This window comes from Glycine max, chromosome 7 (assembly GCF_000004515.6).
Source record: "Glycine max cultivar Williams 82 chromosome 7, Glycine_max_v4.0, whole genome shotgun sequence".
Taxonomy (NCBI): Eukaryota; Viridiplantae; Streptophyta; class Magnoliopsida; order Fabales; family Fabaceae; genus Glycine; species Glycine max.
Window position 1 is genome coordinate 2804057 of NC_038243.2, and position 19292 is coordinate 2823348.

The 19292-nt window shown below is 34.2% G+C and overlaps 3 protein-coding genes and 1 pseudogene across 7 annotated transcripts; 3 read left to right on the plus strand and 1 right to left on the minus strand.

Annotated features, from left to right (window-relative positions):
* The first annotated feature begins 1244 nt into the window (after positions 1 to 1244).
* LOC100804938 (dihydrolipoyllysine-residue acetyltransferase component 2 of pyruvate dehydrogenase complex, mitochondrial) lies at positions 1245 to 7585 on the plus strand. Of its 2 annotated transcripts, none has more exons than XM_003528338.5 (19): positions 1245 to 1453; positions 1531 to 1624; positions 2103 to 2173; positions 2338 to 2432; positions 2549 to 2589; positions 3854 to 3909; positions 3988 to 4062; positions 4164 to 4256; positions 4424 to 4672; positions 4755 to 4827; positions 5003 to 5100; positions 5350 to 5435; positions 5517 to 5592; positions 6451 to 6518; positions 6604 to 6670; positions 6767 to 6862; positions 6954 to 7056; positions 7149 to 7244; positions 7358 to 7585. In XM_003528338.5, exons 1-19 carry the CDS (start codon positions 1421 to 1423, stop codon positions 7426 to 7428), a joined length of 1641 nt encoding a protein of 546 aa, XP_003528386.1. In that variant the 5' UTR covers positions 1245 to 1420; the 3' UTR covers positions 7429 to 7585. The 2 variants fall into 2 exon arrangements, with proteins under 2 accessions (XP_003528386.1, XP_006583140.1); XM_006583077.3 differs by having other exon boundaries at positions 1255 to 1453; positions 2546 to 2589.
* Positions 7586 to 8927: 1342 nt separating this feature from the next.
* LOC121172651 (aminopeptidase M1) lies at positions 8928 to 11176 on the plus strand. 4 transcript variants are annotated; one of them, XR_005892323.1, is made up of 4 exons: positions 8928 to 9355; positions 9454 to 9560; positions 10155 to 10237; positions 10951 to 11176. XR_005892323.1 is itself a non-coding variant. In XM_041017247.1 (3 exons), coding segments are annotated over exons 1-3 (339 nt in total). In that variant the 5' UTR covers positions 8937 to 9127; the 3' UTR covers positions 10156 to 11176. The 4 variants fall into 4 exon arrangements, 1 of the variants encoding a protein (XP_040873181.1); XR_005892322.1 differs by having other exon boundaries at positions 8930 to 9355; positions 9451 to 9560; XR_001389111.3 differs by having other exon boundaries at positions 8933 to 9560.
* Positions 11177 to 12130: 954 nt separating this feature from the next.
* Positions 12131 to 15693, plus strand: LOC100798566 (aminopeptidase M1-like; annotated as a pseudogene).
* A 420-nt stretch (positions 15694 to 16113) lies between these two features.
* Positions 16114 to 17886, minus strand: LOC100799093 (verprolin). The gene has a single exon (XM_003529775.4). The coding sequence runs from the start codon at positions 17884 to 17886 to the stop codon at positions 16114 to 16116; it is 1773 nt and encodes a 590-aa protein (XP_003529823.1).
* Positions 17887 to 19292: the final 1406 nt, after the last annotated feature.

Genomic DNA, 19292 nt, shown 5'->3' on the forward strand with positions numbered 1-19292 from the left:
TGAAAGGATCAATTTACTTTATTTTGAATTAATGTATAATTCTGTGTAATTGTAATTTGTTCTAAAAGACGTTCTCAAATGTGCTGTTGTGAAGATAAAAAAATCTCAAGTGTTTATTATATTTTTTTATTGGGTACTATGGGAATGCCTCTTTTAATTTTTTAAATAAAAAAATATAGGTTAAATACAATTAATAAAAAATGACAATAAAAAAAATTAATAATATAAAAATAATAGAAGTTAATGTAAGTTAGAAGAAAAATTAAAAATTTAAAAAGATAATTTAAAAATAAAAATGTTCATTAAAATATGTATATCAAATGGAGTAATTTTTATTATTAATAATTATAGATAACAAAAGTTCATTATTGTGTTAATTTTTCACATGCTTAAGAGTTAAGTGTTCAATATTCATCGGGTGTGAATGTTAAAATAGAAAATAAATAAATTATAATATGATAAAAGTTTACCTATTAATCCAAATATCCTTCTCTAATCTCAGTGACGACTCTCCCTTCAAATGCTGATTGATAGTGACCTTGCGTGTGGGGGAGATGAGAACAGAAGGACAAAGTGGTAAAGGGAGGTAAAAAAAAAGAATTTTTTTAACGGTATAAAGATGAAGAAAGAGATTGCTCTATTTTTTTTTAAATAATATTCAAAAATAATTAATTGACATCTTCATCATAAATTAATTGTTAAGTCAAATCTTTTGATATAATAACTGAATCCTCCCTCGACATCATGATCATGAGAGATGTTTATCTTTATGGAACTAAATTAATAATAAGATAAATTTAGTTGTATTTTTAAACATTTAATTTTTTATCTTTTAGGAACTTATATGTTAATAAAGTACACTTTTAGAGATTCAATTTGATATTTATCCAAAATTGATTTTGAATTTTATAAAAGAAATTAAAAGGCAAAAAAAAAAATAAAAATTCTCTAAGCCAATTGGCAATGCAGACATACCATATTAACAAAGGAAGAAAACTAATGGTCCATTTTTTTTTTTGGTTTAAAAGATATATCTTGAATTTCTTATTTGATATCTAATTAATTTTTTTATTGGTTAATTCCTTTTGGAATAATATAATATTTTTAATTTCGAATTTATCTTTAAATTAGAATCGAATCCAAACCTTAACTAAAGGATCCAACTATTAATAAAATATAAACTGAGATCTATATTATTATATTCTATTTTTTATCTCAATTTTTTTTTAACTATCGAACAAACAAACCGAAGGTAGGAGAATTTTATTCTAGAAAAGAAAAAAAGAAAAAAAATATTCTGGGTTGGTATGCTGAGTTTGGCTGCTAGCATCATAGCAATAGCATGCCATTTTCATCTGCTTGATCGGATCTGCCACCCAACGAACCCTAATCATTCTTCCCTCCTTCTCTTTCGATTAACATGGCATCTCATTTACTCAATCACTCGTCCAAGGTCAATCAATTCCACGATTCTCGCTTTTACACACCCACAAAAGCACATTTTTATTTAATGCTATGTATTGGTTTCAGATGAGAAATGCTTCCAAGTTGCTGCACCACGAACGCGCTCTTTTGGTTCGTTGGTTTTCCGGCGATGCTCAATCCTCTCTCAACCGAAACCGCGGTAACTGCTTCGTTTCCTGTTTAAATTTTAACTGCAACTGAATTCGGAGCTAATTTCAGTTCATTATATTAGGAATACTGTGTGTTGGATTGACCTAATTGATTATTCGTGTGAAAAATTCGTATGCGTGTACTAATTAGAAAGGGGAATAGTTTGAGATGCTTGATTTGCTATAGGTACATTGCCAATGGGTTGGAGATATAAGGTGAGTTGGATGGTTGAGGGAGAAGGGAAGAGGGGGAAGGTCACAGTTCAATCCCCTCTGCTAACAAAACTAGCATTCTAACAAATTAACATTTGCCGATAAAAAATAAATTGCCAATGGGTATACAATAGAGGTGAGATGGGAGAGGTTACCTTTATTTCGTGATATTGGCATGTTCTGTTGTGTGGGAACTATTTGATTCGAGTGCCTGGTGAATTGTGTTCCTTAAGTTTTATTTTCTATATTTATAATTGTGGTTGTTTATTTGGTTAGATGTGTGGAAAACTCAATTCCACGAGTCTTCAACAACAAGAAGTGTCTTTGAACCGGCCTCCAGCTTTAATGTGAGTAAGAGCAAATTTACATGCTGATTAAGCAATATATCATAAACAACAACAAAAAAATTCTGTCTCCACCATCTCCCTTTATTTTCCTTGCCTGCGCTATTGCTTTTTACACCTTTTGTATGTTGATATTTTTGGCTGACCCAAATTATCTTTTTTTATAGAAACGTTCATTTGGTATGCAGAAGAGAAACATCTCCATGGCTACCATTAAAAGAGGTTCCATTATCGGGTTTGGGTTCAATGGAGAAATTTCGCGGTATGTTAATTTTATGTTAAAAGAGTTTTAAATTTTGTTTTCTTGTATTTGCGTTGCTTCTAAAGGGGAATGCCATTAACTTATTTTTTTTCAATCAACCATGTCCTCCAAAGAAGTTCACAGGTGCTGTCAAGGAGATGCTATGCGTCAGCCTCAGGTACAGTTCATGGTTCTTTTGGGCTGTTAACTTTATTTTGTCCGAGTTTTTTGTTGGGTGTCCCATGAAGCTTTTCAGTGTTCCTTGTTGTTAATTATCTAATATATTATGATCTCTAATTTAATGGTTTCTGATATATCTGATTAAGCACTATGTCTTTTGACATTTCATGATCATAGAATATGTATTAGATGAACAGCCTGGTGAAAATATTCCCTGGGTTGGTTTTTGCATTTGAGTCAGTTATCCATATATCAAAGATTGGCAGTATGGGTGAGGCTTCTCACCTATGTGATGCTTGGAATGCATATTTATGTTTTACGATTTACAGTACTGCAATTCTGAGACTTCCTCTTTTTGGCAAATTAAATTTTGGAATTTGAATGAAATGGAAGATGTGTATTAGGTACTATTAGGCTGCACCCACCACATCTTTTCTCCTAATAATGTTAGTTTTTTCTAGTGTAATTTATAAATAGAATAAGAAATGTGCTCAGTAGAGAATTGCAAATGTAGAGCTACCTGAGCAAATCTGTGACCCTAGATTCTAACTACTCACTAGTGTCCTTGACCTTGGATTGAGCTGAGGCTTTTTTAACTTTCTTTTTTTTTACAATATGCTAATAATCCCGGAATCTGTGGCATGGTTTAGGGAGGACCAAGTCCCCTAAAAGTTAAGTCAGGGTACAAGAATGGTTTTATATCTCTAATGTTCCCCCTTACACAAGAACTCTTTCAGCATAAAGCATGGCAACGCATTGTGCACAGACATGCTTTACCTTGTGCTACATTTAACTTATTTATGAAGACTAGAGTGGAAAGATCACACTCCTAACCACTTGGTAATAGCTGTTCTAACACCATGCCGAAGTTCAACTCTCCTAAAACCTTAGCTTTTTTATGTGGAGATACAGGAATGAAGGGTTTTACATTTCTCTAACATTGTACGACTAAATGTAAAGCTTTCTTTTTAAGTTGTGAACAGTTGAGACCTTTCACGTCATGCTGCTCTATCATTTATGTTTTGTGGAACCCTGTGTCTGCCCCTTATAGGAAATGCTATGCACTTGATTGGTTGTTTCCTAAAAATATAGTTTTTTTAGATACAGGAATTGTATCTTTTCAAAAGTTACCAGTCTTACACCTCTCCCTATTGACCTTTCCTTTTTTTCTCTGTTTTTTTTAAGAAATTATTTTGAGATTATCAATATAAATAATAGTGTACTTAATGATTTTATCACCAACACTGGTGAATATATTTCAGATCTCCCCCCACACCAGGAAATTGGAATGCCTTCTCTCTCACCTACAATGACAGAGGTTCCTACTATTTTAATCTTATGAGATTGCTGTATAGTGGGTCATGATTTCTCCTAAATTATTCCCAATGATATTCAGGGTAACATTGCAAGATGGTTGAAGAAAGAAGGTGATAAAATCTCTCCTGGTGAAGTGCTCTGTGAAGTTGAAACTGTATGGTTCTTGAACCAGAGTTAACATGGCATGTAAAATACCACTATTAAGATTCTTATGTGAACATTGTCATCTAAATGTATTTCATATTTCATATGAAGGATAAAGCCACTGTTGAAATGGAATGTATGGAGGAAGGTTATCTGGCCAAGATAATCCGCGGGGATGGGGCAAAAGAAATTAAAGTTGGTGAGGTATTGATATCTTCTAGCTCTCCTCTCTTCTCTGGAAAGGACTTGTTATTCGTTGTTCCATAGTATGAAATTGTAAGAAAAAAATATTTTGGCTTTACACTCTGAACTTTATTGACATATGAAAGGCATAATCACAGTATTGGTTACATGAATAATTTCTTTCATAGGTAATTGCTGTAACTGTTGAAGATGAGGGAGATATTGCAAAGTTCAAAGATTATCAACCTTCAGCATCTGAACCAAGTGCAGCCCCTGCCAAAGAAATATCTGCCCCACCTACACCAAAGAAAGAAGAGGAGGTAGAGGAACCTGGCCGAGAACCTGAGCCAAAGGTTTCTAAACCCAGTGCACCACCCTCATCTGGAGATCGCACATTTGCTAGTCCTCTTGCTAGAAAATTGGGCGAAGAGAAAAATGTCAGTTATTAATACTAAAATACATGAACTAGACTATGCCATTTTTATGACATTAGATAATCCATTTCCCTCACCGATGTAGGTACCTCTCTCTAGCATTAAAGGAACAGGACCTGAAGGGCTCATTGTGAAGGCCGACATTGATGATTACTTGGGTATAATTCTATCTTTCTATATATTTGTCTGTATTCTGTACATATTTTAGTGGAAACAAATGCTTAATTGTTATGCTAGAGAATTCATCTGTCTATCTTGCTTGCTCTAGGATATCTTGTCATACTTGGCTGATTGAATTGATTATATTATAACCTCTTTTGCCATCTGATGCAGCTTCTGGTGCTAAAGAAGTTTCAGCATCCTCCAAGGCCAAGGTTGCAACAGATGCAGCATTGGATTATACTGACATTCCTGTCTCTCAGATACGGAAGGTAATTTATTGAAGTAGTCCTGAAATTTTATGTTTCTGAAATTTTATTAGATGATACTTCTGTATCAAGCAAAAATCAAAGACCATTTTTTGGACCATGTCACCCATGATGTTCCTAATTTCATGTGAACAGAAGTTTTATATGCTTTTGTAAGAATGAGTGATGTTTTTGAAACAAAACTATACATATTTTTATCTTGTGTAAGCATGAGAGATGTTTTTTAAACAAAAACTATACATATTTTTACAGGTCACAGCTTCACGGCTACTATTATCAAAACAAACTATTCCTCATTACTATTTAACAGTAGATACATGTGTTGACAAACTCACGAGGTAAGTCTCTGTTATCAAATATTCGACAGGTTTACCTGTCATTACATATTATTTCTGATAACGCGAACTCCTTATCTATAGTTTGCGGACCCAACTCAATTCATTGCAAGAAGCCTCTGGTGGCTCCCGCATATCAGTTAATGACCTTGTAATCAAGGTATTGGAATTTTCTTTTTAAGATATCTGTTCTTGTAATTTGCAGATTGTCTTCCTTCTATCTTGAGTTTTTGTTGTTAATATGGTGCTTAATAAGTAGGGAAGGACAAAACATCATATCTAACAATATGCATGAGGAATGCTATGTCTGCTAAAGATCATATTGAATGATTTTTCACTTGTCTGTTGTTAGCTTAGAACAAAATGTCAAAGTGTTGCTTGGATAGAGTTTCTTCTAAGGGACCTATGTTGTCTCTATTTGGCCACATCATAGATCATAGACTCTTAAGTTCTCTTTGGCCACATCTTAGTACTTCATGAATTTTAGGCTAAAACGATTCAAAGAGCATACATTAATACGTGTCTCCATTGTGAACAGAAAAGTCAGGTCTATAATTCAGGAATGGTTATTGTTAAGATCTCACATTGACTTGGTATGGGACCAAAGTATTCCTGATAATGACATGGGCAATCCTCCTTCCGTGAACTAATTTTTTGGGTTGAGTTAAGTCAATTGGTTTTCAATTCTAATATAATTCAGAGTTTGGGTCATCAACAAATGGCCAGCCCCACAAACTTCATGCTACAAACATTCAATCCTGGGCATGACGGGTGTTTGTTAAGATCCCCCATTAGCTAACTTTTATTATACGACTGAAGTACTCCTAATATTTTTTGTAAGACTTAATTCATTCTCAACCCATTCTAATAGTTCAAAGTACTCCTAGTCCTAATAAGTTTCGTGCAGGGGCTTGGGTAGTTGGCATACTTTGCATCTGGTCATAAGTTCAAACCTCATTGCAACATTGTAAAAATAAATAAAAGAAACTAAGTTTTTTGCTTGTGCTTTTTATTTCAGGCTGCTGCTTTGGCTCTCCGTAAAGTTCCTCAATGTAACAGTTCATGGGCAAATGATTATATTCGCCAGTAAGTCAACAATTTTTAATGTAGTATTGCCATCAAATTTGTGAATCATTTTAATTGTAACATTTTTTATTTTGTTTTTGTGCAGGTATAATAATGTGAATATTAATGTTGCTGTGCAGACTGATAACGGGCTCTTTGTTCCAGTCATCAGGGTGAGCAAGGGCATCTTTTTAATATTTCAAATACAATTACGGCCTTTATTCCAATCACAGGTCCTAACTTTGACCTTGTATTCATAATATATGCAGGATGCAGACAAGAAAGGCCTCTCTACAATAGGGGAAGAGGTCAAACAATTGGCAAAGAAAGCCAAAGAAAACAGCTTGAAACCCCAAGATTATGAGGTAATTGGAGTTTCATGTCCATTCTTTATTCATCTGTGAATAACGACCTCTTGGGCTGGTTTATGAATTTTTGGCTTGAATTGCATTACAGGGAGGTACATTTACAGTGTCTAACCTGGGAGGGCCATTTGGTGTCAGACAATTCTGTGCAATCATCAATCCTCCTCAGGCTGGCATTCTTGCCGTTGGATCTTGTGAGAACAGTTTGGTCATTTTTTCCTTTATTTCTTTCATTAATTGCAGTTACTTTTCTCTTATCTTTGTGCATTGCTGACTACATGAGCAGCTGAGAGGAGGGTCGTTCCGGGTTCAGGTGCTGAAGAGTTCAAGTTTGCTTCCTTCATGTCTGTGACCCTCAGCTGTGATCATCGTGTTATAGATGGTAATCATTCTTAATCTGCTGCTTCTTATTGTTTAAACTAATATTTTTGTAACTGAAACTACTAAGCTTGTTTTATGGTAAAACTTGCTAACAAAACAATTTGTTCTGTTCAGGTGCAATTGGTGCCGAATGGTTAAAAGCATTCAAAGGCTATATTGAAAATCCAGAGACCATGTTGTTGTAAGAATAAATTGAAGGCTCCCATGACGTACTAAATTCCTTTCAAGACGTTGTAGGCAGGGGATGAGATTTTGTTCACCTTGGTATTTCTATATGGCCCATTTGGGTTTTGTTATTGTATCCCTGACCAATTTTTGATTGAAGTATTTAATCACTGAAAATAAATTTTGCAGATTTGTAATTCTTTTAATAAGAGAGGGTAGATTAGGCATTTAATTTAAACCCAAATGTTTTGCTCTCAATTGAATTCTGCCCCGTAATACAGACAGATCAGTATGTAACATTTTCTTTGTTAAATGCTGCAAATATTTGGAAGAACATGTATTTAAAAATTTAACATGTCGGCATCGTCACTTGTTAAAACTCGGATTGTTTCAGTTTTTTTTTTTATATATATTTTATCAAATCATAGAATATTCCTTGAATAAATAATATGCATTGATAAAGTTATTCAATCATAATTTTTTTTTTAAAATTTCTCTTAAAATCCAAAGATACTGACAGTAAGACAATGAAAAATACTATCCCAAAAAAGTTAGTTGACGTAAAATGGACCAAAATGTAATACAATAATCGACAAAAATGTAATACAATAATATTTCAAATACGAGCGTAATATTTTAATTATAAAAAATAAGTTTAGCTCAAACATCTACCCAGTGATTTGAAGTGATTCAGAGTTTTAATTCTTTTTATACAAAAAAATATCTTAAATCATACTGCTACATAATATAAAAATATAATAAAATAACAAATATTATCTCCGATCTTTTATATCAAAAAACAAATTAAGAGCAATTTTTTGTCCAAATTTATTAATTGCAATTTTTTACTAGAAATATGGTATCACTTTTTCGAATACATTAATTGCCATTTTTCTATTTTAATTTATTAATGGTATATTCATTCATTCTTATGAAAGTAGATGTATTTATTAGGTTATTGATTATTAATAATATAAATCATACTTAGAGTGTGCTTGTTATATACTAATGTCACTATAAAATCACAAATTAGAAATTGTAATATATGATAAACTTATTATTTTTTATAATAATTATTTTAATAATCATATTTAAAATAAATTTTGATTTCTTGTATGAAAATTAAGCTCAAATTTTATCAACAAAGTTTATTTTTTATATGTTGTTGATATAAATAATTTTATATTATCAATTAATTAAAATTATTTTAATTGATTTATTTATGAATTTTAAAGTAATTATAATAAAAAAGTAGTAAACTTAATTATATTTTGATAATACCGTATTTAATATATTTAATTAAATTCTTGTAAATACACCAGTATTTTAATGTTACTACAAAATCTTTAAGAAAGTTAAGGTTGGCAGAATATGTAGCAATGCATGAGGCGAGTCAAAAACATTCCAACTCTCATTGTAAGTTTTTTTGTTTGTTTGGATTATCTAATTGTGAAGCAAAAACATAAGTATATGCCTCTTCACAGAGTCAAATCAATGAAATCGCGTGTTTGAAAAATTTCCATAATGTCTGAAAATCATACTATGGTCCATAGTCTATGGAGTAGTGGACTTAATCATTATCTAACTGTTTGAAAAGTCAAGGAACTGAAGGAAGTATCTGTCACTTTCTAGTTAGATGGTCATGTTTTTAACTTTTAAATAGACTTCGCCTTCAAATTATCATAATTGAGAAAGCAAGAGCAAGATCATAGGAGGAAAATGGAGCAGAAGCAGCAGAGCATAGACCCCTTCAAAGGCAAAACAAGGTTACCCAGTTTTGCTATTCCAGAAAGATATGAACTTCATTTAATACCCGATCTCTCTGCATGTACTTTTTCTGTCACCGTGCAAATTAGCCTTACCATCAATGCAAGCACCGAGTTTCTTGTCTTAAACGCCCTGGAACTTGTCATACAAAACACTCACTTTACCAACTCTCAAGGGCAGGTGAGTAGTTTTTAGTGATCAAAACCTTTTTTTAAGCACATAGTGAATTTGGAGTAGCGGGTTTTTGGTGACCCTTCTGGGCCTAATTTCTTCAGCAGCACATTCCACATGATGTTGTTGTGGATAATGATGATGAGATACTAGTCCTAGTGTTTCATGAGTTTTCTGGGATTCTCAATGAGCACCCAAGAGGGTTCTACAAATGGTGCGTCCTCATCTCTCATTTTCATTTTGCCAAATTTTGTTTGATGTCGTTTTTTTTGCTTTGGTTTTTTTAATAGTAATACTATCATGAACCATGATTATTATTTTGGATCAACGCTTACATATTAGTTGCCACCAATAATAATCCAAATACTGTTATGTGCTTGGAGAAAATAATCCTGTACTTCCATTGGCCCTAAAATAGAAATTATTGCATGGTCCTAGAACCACCAAGTGTCCAATGGTCTTGATCAAGATTTTTAGTTTACAAGAAAAGAGTTAATAAAACTCAATTAGTTGTTATGTGGAGATTAGTTGAGACCATAATAATCCTAGACCATGTATTAATTTTTCTTGAAATGACAACAGTGGGGTGGTGCTATTCTTTGACTACTTTAAATCACAAATAAATCATATATGCACTAATAGGGTAAAGGTTATTTATACTCTTTCAATCACAATCTGCCATATTTGATAAGTTTGTTCACTGTGATACTAAGGATCATTTTTTATTACTTCACACTCACAGTATAAAAACTTTTACATTGTGCATGCCTGCTGGTAAGTTATATGGCCACTGACATCTTATTTCCAGAGTGGAACACTTGGAATAAGTTTCTTCTTGTAGCTGCTGATGGTTAGAGAATGGATGCACTGGAAAAATCTCATCCAATTAAGGTAAGAACTTGTCAGTATTTGTGATTATATCTTGTATGGTTCACTTTTTTCGTTCTTGGTTACTAGTTTACCTCTTATACCCCTCTTAAAAGAAAAGGGAAGTAACCTTACAAATGTAATTCTCAAGCATAATTGGACCAAGCAATTGATTGATATAATTTTCTCCTTATTGGAGTATCTTCAGGTAGAAATACACCATGCACGCTCAGTTATTGAAATTTTTTACGCTGTTAGCTATAAAAAAGGATCCGCTGTAATTAGAATGTTGCAGGGTTATCTTGGAGATGTTACATTTCAGGAAACAATTGACAAAACTTTGTTTTTAAATCCTAAATTATTGAGGTGGAACCTAGTCATGATTTCTTCCTTTATGTATTTATTGGATGTTGCTGCAGAGCTTAGCGCTTGATACGGACATCTTCAACAGTTTACTAGATTTTAAATTTTGATTGTAAATTACTTTTAAATTTAAACTGCCATTTGTTTGTCTGAATTTAGACCTGCATAACTTCTATAGCCACATAGCAAAATTTACATAAGAAGACTTACAAGAACAACAATTGCACAATTACTTTTAAAATACAGTCTTGCTAGTTGTAGTTTGTAGCTTCTTTTGAAAGTCATAATCGTACTAGGCAAGAAAGTTGTAAGTGGTGATGATTTGTAGTTTTCTACGTGGATGTCCTTAATTAAATATTTTATTTTACAACCAGAAATCATTAAGCACATATATGAGAAGATATCCAGCTCAAAATGCAAAGACAGAAGATCTATGGAATGTTCTTTCTCAGGTATCTGGCGTGCTGTTCAACATAATGATGAACACTTGGACAAGGAAGGCAGGATATCCAGTCATTCATGTTGAATTAAAAGATAGTATTTTGGAATTCAAACAGGCATCATGAAGTTGCTATAAAATTACTATGTTCAATTTACTTTGACAATGCCTTTTAACTTTCACCTTTAAACATGCTTCTGCCTTACTGGAGACTGTCTGATGTAGCATTTGATTATGCAGTCACAATTCCTTTTATCTGGTCAGCATGGAAAATGGGTTGTCCCTATAACCTTATCTATTGGTTCATATGAAAGACAGAAAAAGTTTCTTTTGGAGACAAGCCAAGGAAGGGTGGACATATGTTGTCTCCTTCGCAAGTATACCAAGTTGCACAAGTAGTGATAAGATCGAGTATCGAATTCCATAGGAATTGTACTTGTACTCAGAGTTATATGTATATCTAATGATTAAGCAATTAGTGACTCAAATCAAATCTTGTTCATTAATTAACTACAAGTATAAACTAGAAGGAATTAACTACAAAGCAAGGAAAATGAAGGGTAAGAAAGCAAACTCAAAGTTGTGGATGGTGTTGTGATGAGTTAAAGAATGTGTTGGGGGCTCTGCTTGCTAGAACTTCTCTTGTAATCTAAATTTTTCTCTTTTAACATTAATATAATTATTACTTGCATCTACTAGTTTATTTTAACCAAGATCTCTCGTGTGAAAGAACCTAAATCACGGAAATATCGCTCTCAATCCCTAGGTGATTGATTACTAAATGATTTGCATTAAGAGCAGAGATGCATGAACAGACTAAAGAAATCATTTTATCCCTATATATGAATCACTTTAGATATTCTTTCCAAGTTTTTAGCATACAAATATTTCCCAGTATTTATATCCTAAAACAATACATAAAGATGGATGATCAAACCATAAATATATGAATAAGCGGATGAATAATAATAATAACATTATACTAAAAGATAATTTAGAATCATTACATCAAAGAGACTTTGGTTTGTAGAGTTCATGGGTGGTTTTAGCCTCTCATAGTTATGAGAGAATTACAAATTTAAAAATGGGAAGAAAGGAAAGAAAATGGAAGAGAAATGGATCGAAACAGATCGGCCAGAGCTCGGGAAACTGAATTTTCCTTTCATAGGCTTCTTGCTTTCCTCCGCTTCCTTGTTCCTCTGCTTCTTGGTTTTCTTCATTGTTAAGGAAACAAAAAATGTTTCTTTTCCTTTTTATATGTTTCACCAATTAATTGGCTAATCAGAATTGTCTTGTGTGCTTAGCACGACACTCCGCTAAGTGCACATGTCCAGCTGGATCAAGTGACCACGCTCTAAGCGCAGGATGCGCGCTTGCTGATGACAACTGTGTTTTCCAATGTAATTTCTTGCGCTAAACGGCTTGTTTGAGATGAGCGGTTCTGAATCACTGAACAAGGAGGTCGCGCTGAGTGCGACACTTTTGTTAATCCTCTTCCATGTCTCTGTTACAACTCTACACAAACTACAACAAAAATTAATCTAAAATCATTAACTTTATCAAAACTCAGAAGAAGAAGCTTAGTCCTATTATTTTAACACAAAAATAAGCAATAAAAGATAAGAAAATGAGATAATTACTATGTGATTTCATTATACAAATAACGTATGCATAGCACTTATCAACATATGTGAACTGATTCAATCTATTGGAGATGATTTAAACTCAAATGAAAAGAAGTATGAGGTGAATAGTCAAGAAAATATATGGGTCAAGGTCAATGATGATCAGAGAGGTTTTTATAGGGTAAACTATGAAGGCAAGCTTGCAGTTTGACTGCGGAAAGCCATACAACATAACCGCTTGTGGCCAACAGATAAATTTGGTGTGTGCATTATGCTAAATGATATATAAATAAAAACCTATGATGCAACATTTTTCTAGGAATGTTATATTTGAGAGAATATGATGTGGATGTAACAAATAACCACTGCATAATTGCCAATGAATATGTATGAGAGGTCCAGTACAAAGTTATGAAGAAAGCTTGACTTGATTTTATAAGTTTCTTACATCTATTTATCAGTTAGAAGTAAAAATGTCTCTTGGATGAATTTGGAGTTCTGTTCTTTATAAGCAGGCATGTTTCAGCACTGGTACACTGTTCCTCTTGATTTTAAAAGGAAGTGACAGTTCATATAAATTGTTTTTAACTTTACAGGCATTTTGGATGATGGAAATGCTCTTTGCCAGGCTTGTGAACAGTCACTGTCATCTTTGCTTATGTTGAAGGATGTTTATAGAAAAGAGATTGATTATGTTATTGTATCAAAACTGATCGATGTAAGTGTTACTTTTGTATTTTATTTCTTATATTAAATTTAGCATATATTAATAGGAACATGATTTCAGAAATTAATTTACATGGCAGGTTTGTTATGATGTTCTGAAAATCACCACAGATGCCATTCCAGATTCAGTAAATGAGCTGAAGCAATATTTTATCAGCCTTCTCATGTGTTCTGCAGAGTAAAGACTAAATTTTACATATTTTAGTAAGGTTCTTCCTTTTTCACTCAAAATAAAGCACCTTGATGATTGGACTTTTCTTGAGTGAATATTGCTTTGATTGCGAAATTACATCAGATTTGGAGCATATAGATGCCTTATAAAAATTGTGCACTTGTAAAATCAATATTAATATTAGTCTATAGGGGTACCAATATCTCAAATCAGAGAACTTTGTATGCATAATGTTCTATATCCAACTTGATTATTGATCATGTATGCATACTGTTCTATATGCCATAATGCTCTCGCAGGAAAATGGCATACTATCTTAAACTTACTGTTTGTGCAGACAGTTAGGTTGGGATTCTATATCTGGAGAAGATCATTCTATTTCACTCTTGAGAGGAGAAGTTTTTCAAGCCTTGGCTACCTTTGATCATGCTAAAACACAGCAAGATGCATTATGCCGCTTTCAGATTTTGTTAGATGGCAGAAATACTTCTCTGCTTCCAGCCAACATTAGAAGGGTAACATTCATAATTTTTTTACAAGACATTGCTTCATTGCTTTGATTCTACTTATTTTTGACATGTAGACTTGAAAAATACTTTCAGGTTGCTTATATAGCTGTAATGAGGAATACTACCACAGAAAATAGGACTGGATTGGAATCCCTATTGAGTTTCTATAGGAGTACTGATGTATTGCTGGAAAGGGAAAAATATTACGTATGACACAAGCATTTAAACTAAATGCAACTTCTCGAATTCCATAATCCCCATTATAGTAGCTAAAGCACTAAGTCACTTGATTAAATGTTGTTATAAATTCATGCAGGTTGTATAGCATCAAGTGCAGATCCAAATGTAGTTATAGAAGTTCTGAATCTTTTGTTGTCCGATGCGGTATTATAATTTTCTTATGCAATTTCTTGTTATAAGAAGCTGAAATTCCTTCCTGTTTGACCTTTGTTTATCTGATTTCTTCTTAGATTCCAGATCAAGATATTATTTATGTACTAGCAGGAATAAGCAATGAAGGCAGTGAAACTGCTTGGAGATGATTGAAGGTATGTGCTTCCATGGTAACAAGTTCTTAGTTGCTCTTGCTCTTTCATTACTAATATACCATATTTGGAACTGTGGGAAATATATAACAGCAACAAGTACGTAATATTTAGCTTATAATGTCTATAGGAGTAGATCGGAAAGCAGTTCTGACTTCTGAGATTCATCTAAAACTACTCATAAAAAATAAGATTCATCTAAAACCAGTGCAGATCTATTTTGATTTCATGGACTCATTATGGTTTGACATCAAATGCAGGATAATTGGGAAAGAATATTGGCCAGATATGGTGCGGGACTTTTACTTACCAATTTCATAAGCCAAATGTTCCCACTGGTAAGCAAATGGAAAAGAAATATTAGAATTAGTGAATCAACTACTGTATTGCCAGATTCTTTCATTTCAGCCAAAACAATATTTGTCAAATTTTGATTATGAATTGATCAACTTAGCTACAAAAATTAACTGTTTGTGTGAGATTTGTGGCAGGCAGCCTGTGAGTTGTTGTGGCTGTTAACTTTGATATTTTTTAGTAAATACTACGTGAGAACTGAGTAAATTAAGTTTATACTATATGATGGCAATTTCAATGTTGAGATGTGACAGTTTCTATAAGTCTTCATAATTGAAATCTCTCATTGCTTGCTTCATGATCTGGCAGGTTAATAGTGATGAGAAAGCAGATGAGATAGAAGAATTTTTTGCCAGTCACATGAACCATTCCATCATTATGAATTTGAAGTTAAGCATTGAACAGATCTGAATCAAAGCAAGATGGATTCAAAGTGTAAGGCAAGAGCACTCTCTGCCCGACTTGATCAAACAATTAGCTCACAGGAAATGATAGCTTTGACAACAGTTTCCTTTTAAGCAAATCTATTAACATAGACAGTTTCCACTAAGCTGTCTATACTTCTGCCTCTAGTACATTCCTAATATCTTGCTATATTTGAATAAATTCCAGTTTGGGAATAGTTGGGTCAGTTCAAAATAGTTTACCAAGCTGTCATGTATTCCTAATAGTTTATCTTCCTTATTTGATTCAACTTTAAACAAAGAAATTGTTGTATTAGTGAAAATGGCAAGTCTATTCACTGGACATGGCAAGTCTATTCGGCGGACAAATTCTAATTTATTGTAATTTGCAGCAAATGCCTATCTCTGAGAAGTAACATTCTTTCCGCGGCACACAATTTGTGAACGAGCTACAAATTGAATTATGTAAACTATCTATTGATCAATTAAATAAAATTTGGACAAAAGCTTGGAATAACAATCAAAATCTTACACAAGTCGCATGCATAACCAACTCCACCCAAAAAAAAGAGCACTGCAACAACTACAAGTCAGAATTCTCTTATACAAAATCCACTCCTCCCATTCCTCTATATGAATTTAAACCCTATGTATGTGTGTGTGTGTGAACAATTAACTCTCAGAAAAACTGTTTAAAAAAATCAAATAAATAGTTTAGATAAACTAAGCAAAGCATCTCCTTTGTAACTCCAACTTGGTCTAGCTAGTTCCATTCATGGTTTGGTGAAGGGGCTAGATTGGACCTCCCAATCCCCTGCCTCTCCTTCATGGAGTTCATCTTCGCCATCCTCAAACCAGCCCTGAAGCTCTCAATGAAGTTGTGAGCCTTGGTATCAACATCAGGGCTAGGACAGAACAATGAGGGTGCACTCACACTTGCAGAATCTTCACTGTCTTTGGCAAAAGGACTATTGACTTGGCTTGTTTCATCATGAGTACTAGTTGTCGGTGTGTCCACACTAACTTCATCCAAATCATCAGGTGATCCACTACGTGAACTACCCATGCTGTCTACCCTAACAAAGTCACCCTGCACCCGGAACTTCCACCCCGGCAACTTGAACGGCGGCAGTGGTGGCGGAGGAGGAATAGGGTTTAATGGTGACTCATTGCCAGCCATCGTCACATTATCTTGCAACCTAGAGGAAGAACCATGATCCCTCTTGTTTGATACGCTTGTTGTTGTTGTTGCCACAGAAGCAATGTGACGGTTTTTGTGTTTCCCTTTCTTCAAAGAAAACAAGTTCTGAAAAACCTTAGGTGGTGGCAGTGGCGGTGGTGGAGGGGGTTGTGAAAATAATGATTCAGAACCTAGAATGATATCAAAATTTTCAACGCTTCTTTGTCTTTGTTTCTTCTTCTTCCCTCTTAAAGATATCAAAAATTCTTTAGTAGCACTCCCTCTTTTCTTCTTACCCGACACTGTCCTCGCCTCCTCCGCAGGCAACGGCGGCGGAGGTGGTGGAGGTGGGGGTGAACTCTTCACAACGGAATCATTTCCTTCCGGCTTGGCATTTCGTCGAACTCCTCTCCTTCGTGTCACCGGCGGCGGCGGAGGTGACGGCAGCGTTTGTGAATTCTGCTCATCAAAATCGTTTGTTTCGCGTTTCTCCATGGTTTCTGGCTGATATGTTCGCTTTGCATTTCGTCGAACACCTTTGGTTATTGTCACCGGCGGCGGTCGTGAATCCATCACAGGAAAATCATTTGTTTCATGTTTCTCAACGGCTTCCGCTTGATATGTTCGCTTGACATTCCGTCGAACACCTTTTGATCTCGTCGCCGGCGGCGGCGGTGAAATCTGCGCATCTAAATCTTCCTTTTTATGCTCCTCGACGGTTTCCACTTGATATGCTCGCTTGACATTTCTTCCAACAGCTTCCATTCCCTGTTGCGGCGGCGATTGCGGCGGCGCAGTGGCAACATTATCAATTCCTATTTCCTTTTCTTCTTCTTCTTCAGTCTCAGTTCTCATGTTCCGGTGCCGGAGAAGGTAAGTATCATCATAAAACCGGAACCTTTCATCGGCGGCGATCTGTTGCCGCAGATCGGGGTAGGAATTAAAGCTCCTCAACCTATTAAACGATCGATTATGAATCTGAGAGTAATCGTTTTGGTACCATGCTGATGGTGGCGTTGAAGGGTTCGAGAACGTTCTGCGAGAGCGCGGAGTTAGGGTTTCGGAGGTGTTGTTGTTTCTGCTGAGGAAGCCGCAAAAAATGGCGAAGAGAACGAGTACGAGGTTGAGGGAGTCCCAGCTGTTCTTAACTGTACGAGGTTTGAAGATGTTGGAAGCGAACGAGTGCAACGTCGGAACCACGATGAGCGAGAACACCAGCACGAGTACGAGGAAGAGTACGAGGAGGGAGGTGGAGGTGAGCAACAGAGAGTAAGAGCGGCGAAGACGGCGGCGGTTTCGCTGCTCAACCGCCCAGAACGGTGGCATTGTCCACGTGTTACCCTCTTGTTGGTCCATTTTGTGTAACAAGAATATGTGTGCGTGTCTTTATGAAAGTGAGCTTTTGTTGATTGATTGAGATACTTTTTTCTCTTGCTTTGTGTGTTGGGTTGGTTCACTAACGTTGTTCTGCTTTTTTTGTGTGTGTGTGTGCTTTTGGGGTGATTTGATTTGTTAGGTTAAATATTAGTTGGAACGTGAAAATGAGCATGGGAAACTGCTGGCAATTCCGTGTTTTTTGTCGTTTAGTGGAATGTGACAACCTAGTTACAGAGAGAACAGGGGTAAAGCATGTGAGCATTTTGAAACTGAGAGGAGTTTGATTTGTAATTGAGCTTGACTTGACCCTATGGATTAAGTTTTGTCTATTTCAATAGAGGGATTTTTTTTTATCTAACATGCCCCATGAGACGTAATCAATGCATGCCTTGAAACGTGCTAATTGTACATCATGCATGTAACAATTTCTTCATACATTGAATGGAAGGGAATTGAATGCAAATACCATGAAAGCCCATTTCCCTTTCCTTTGAAACTGACGTTTATTTAATTGGTATTCCGTTATCATTGTTTTCATCGAGACAACCTATATTAACAAAAGGAGTAATGCTATTTATACATCTCATATTTTAGATGTCATATTGATACTTTTTATGTGATTATTTTTTTTATCACATCGAATACTTATTGCATTTATCATTGTTTTCTATTATTTTTTTTCTCTTTAGGTATATATTAACATATAAGGTGTCCAGGAAACATTTTTCTAACAGAAGATCGGGATTTTGTACGGATAAGACATGTAAAAAAAACAGAGCTTTTCACACACCAAAAAAATAGTTTGAAAAGAGCCCATAGACATCTTGGGAGAAAGCGCGTCGTTATGTGATTATTGTTGTAGGTATCAACAACTTAAAAATTTTGTTGCTTGTGCTAAAAAAAATCAGCTTCTTAATTCTTATTAATGATTAGGCAGGGAAATGTTATTTGTACAGTTAAAGTAAAATTAGTATTTTGTTTCTTTTGGGATCATCTAACAAAGTATTTCTTTCAATAGAGTGTGTGTTTGCACTCTTGTTCAACTACATTCAACAATATCAAGTTAACGTAAGAAGAAGGTTCACGTTCAACTTGTCTCCAAAAGTTTAATTCAAGTAAATCAAACACATGTTATAAACACCTCTAACATGTCTTTTTACATGGCTTAGACATTAGAATATATATATATATATATAAAAGTTTAATTGTCATGTATTGTAAATGTAAAAAAATCTACATTACTGATTAGGAATTACTATTAATATAATTTTTAAAATAATTATTATAAAAATCAATAAACTTATCATCCGATAATTAATGATTTATAATTAAATGGCAGTGTAAAATATTATTGTATAACTTATTTTCTCGTTATATAATATAAA

Coding starts and splice junctions, on each gene's coding strand:
- LOC100804938 (XM_006583077.3), top strand. CDS start 1,421: ATGGCATCTCATTTACTCAATCACTCGTCCAAG. Junction 1,454..1,530: donor TACTCAATCACTCGTCCAAG/GTCAATCAATTC, acceptor TATTGGTTTCAG/ATGAGAAATGCTTCCAAGTT. Junction 3,910..3,987: donor TCTCACCTACAATGACAGAG/GTTCCTACTATT, acceptor AATGATATTCAG/GGTAACATTGCAAGATGGTT.
- LOC121172651 (XM_041017247.1), top strand. CDS start 9,128: ATGGAGCAGAAGCAGCAGAGCATAGACCCCTTCAAAGGCAAAACAAGG. Junction 9,356..9,450: donor TTACCAACTCTCAAGGGCAG/GTGAGTAGTTTT, acceptor TAATTTCTTCAG/CAGCACATTCCACATGATGT.
- LOC100799093 (XM_003529775.4), bottom strand. CDS start 17,886: ATGGACCAACAAGAGGGTAACACGTGGACAATGCCACCGTTCTGGGCG.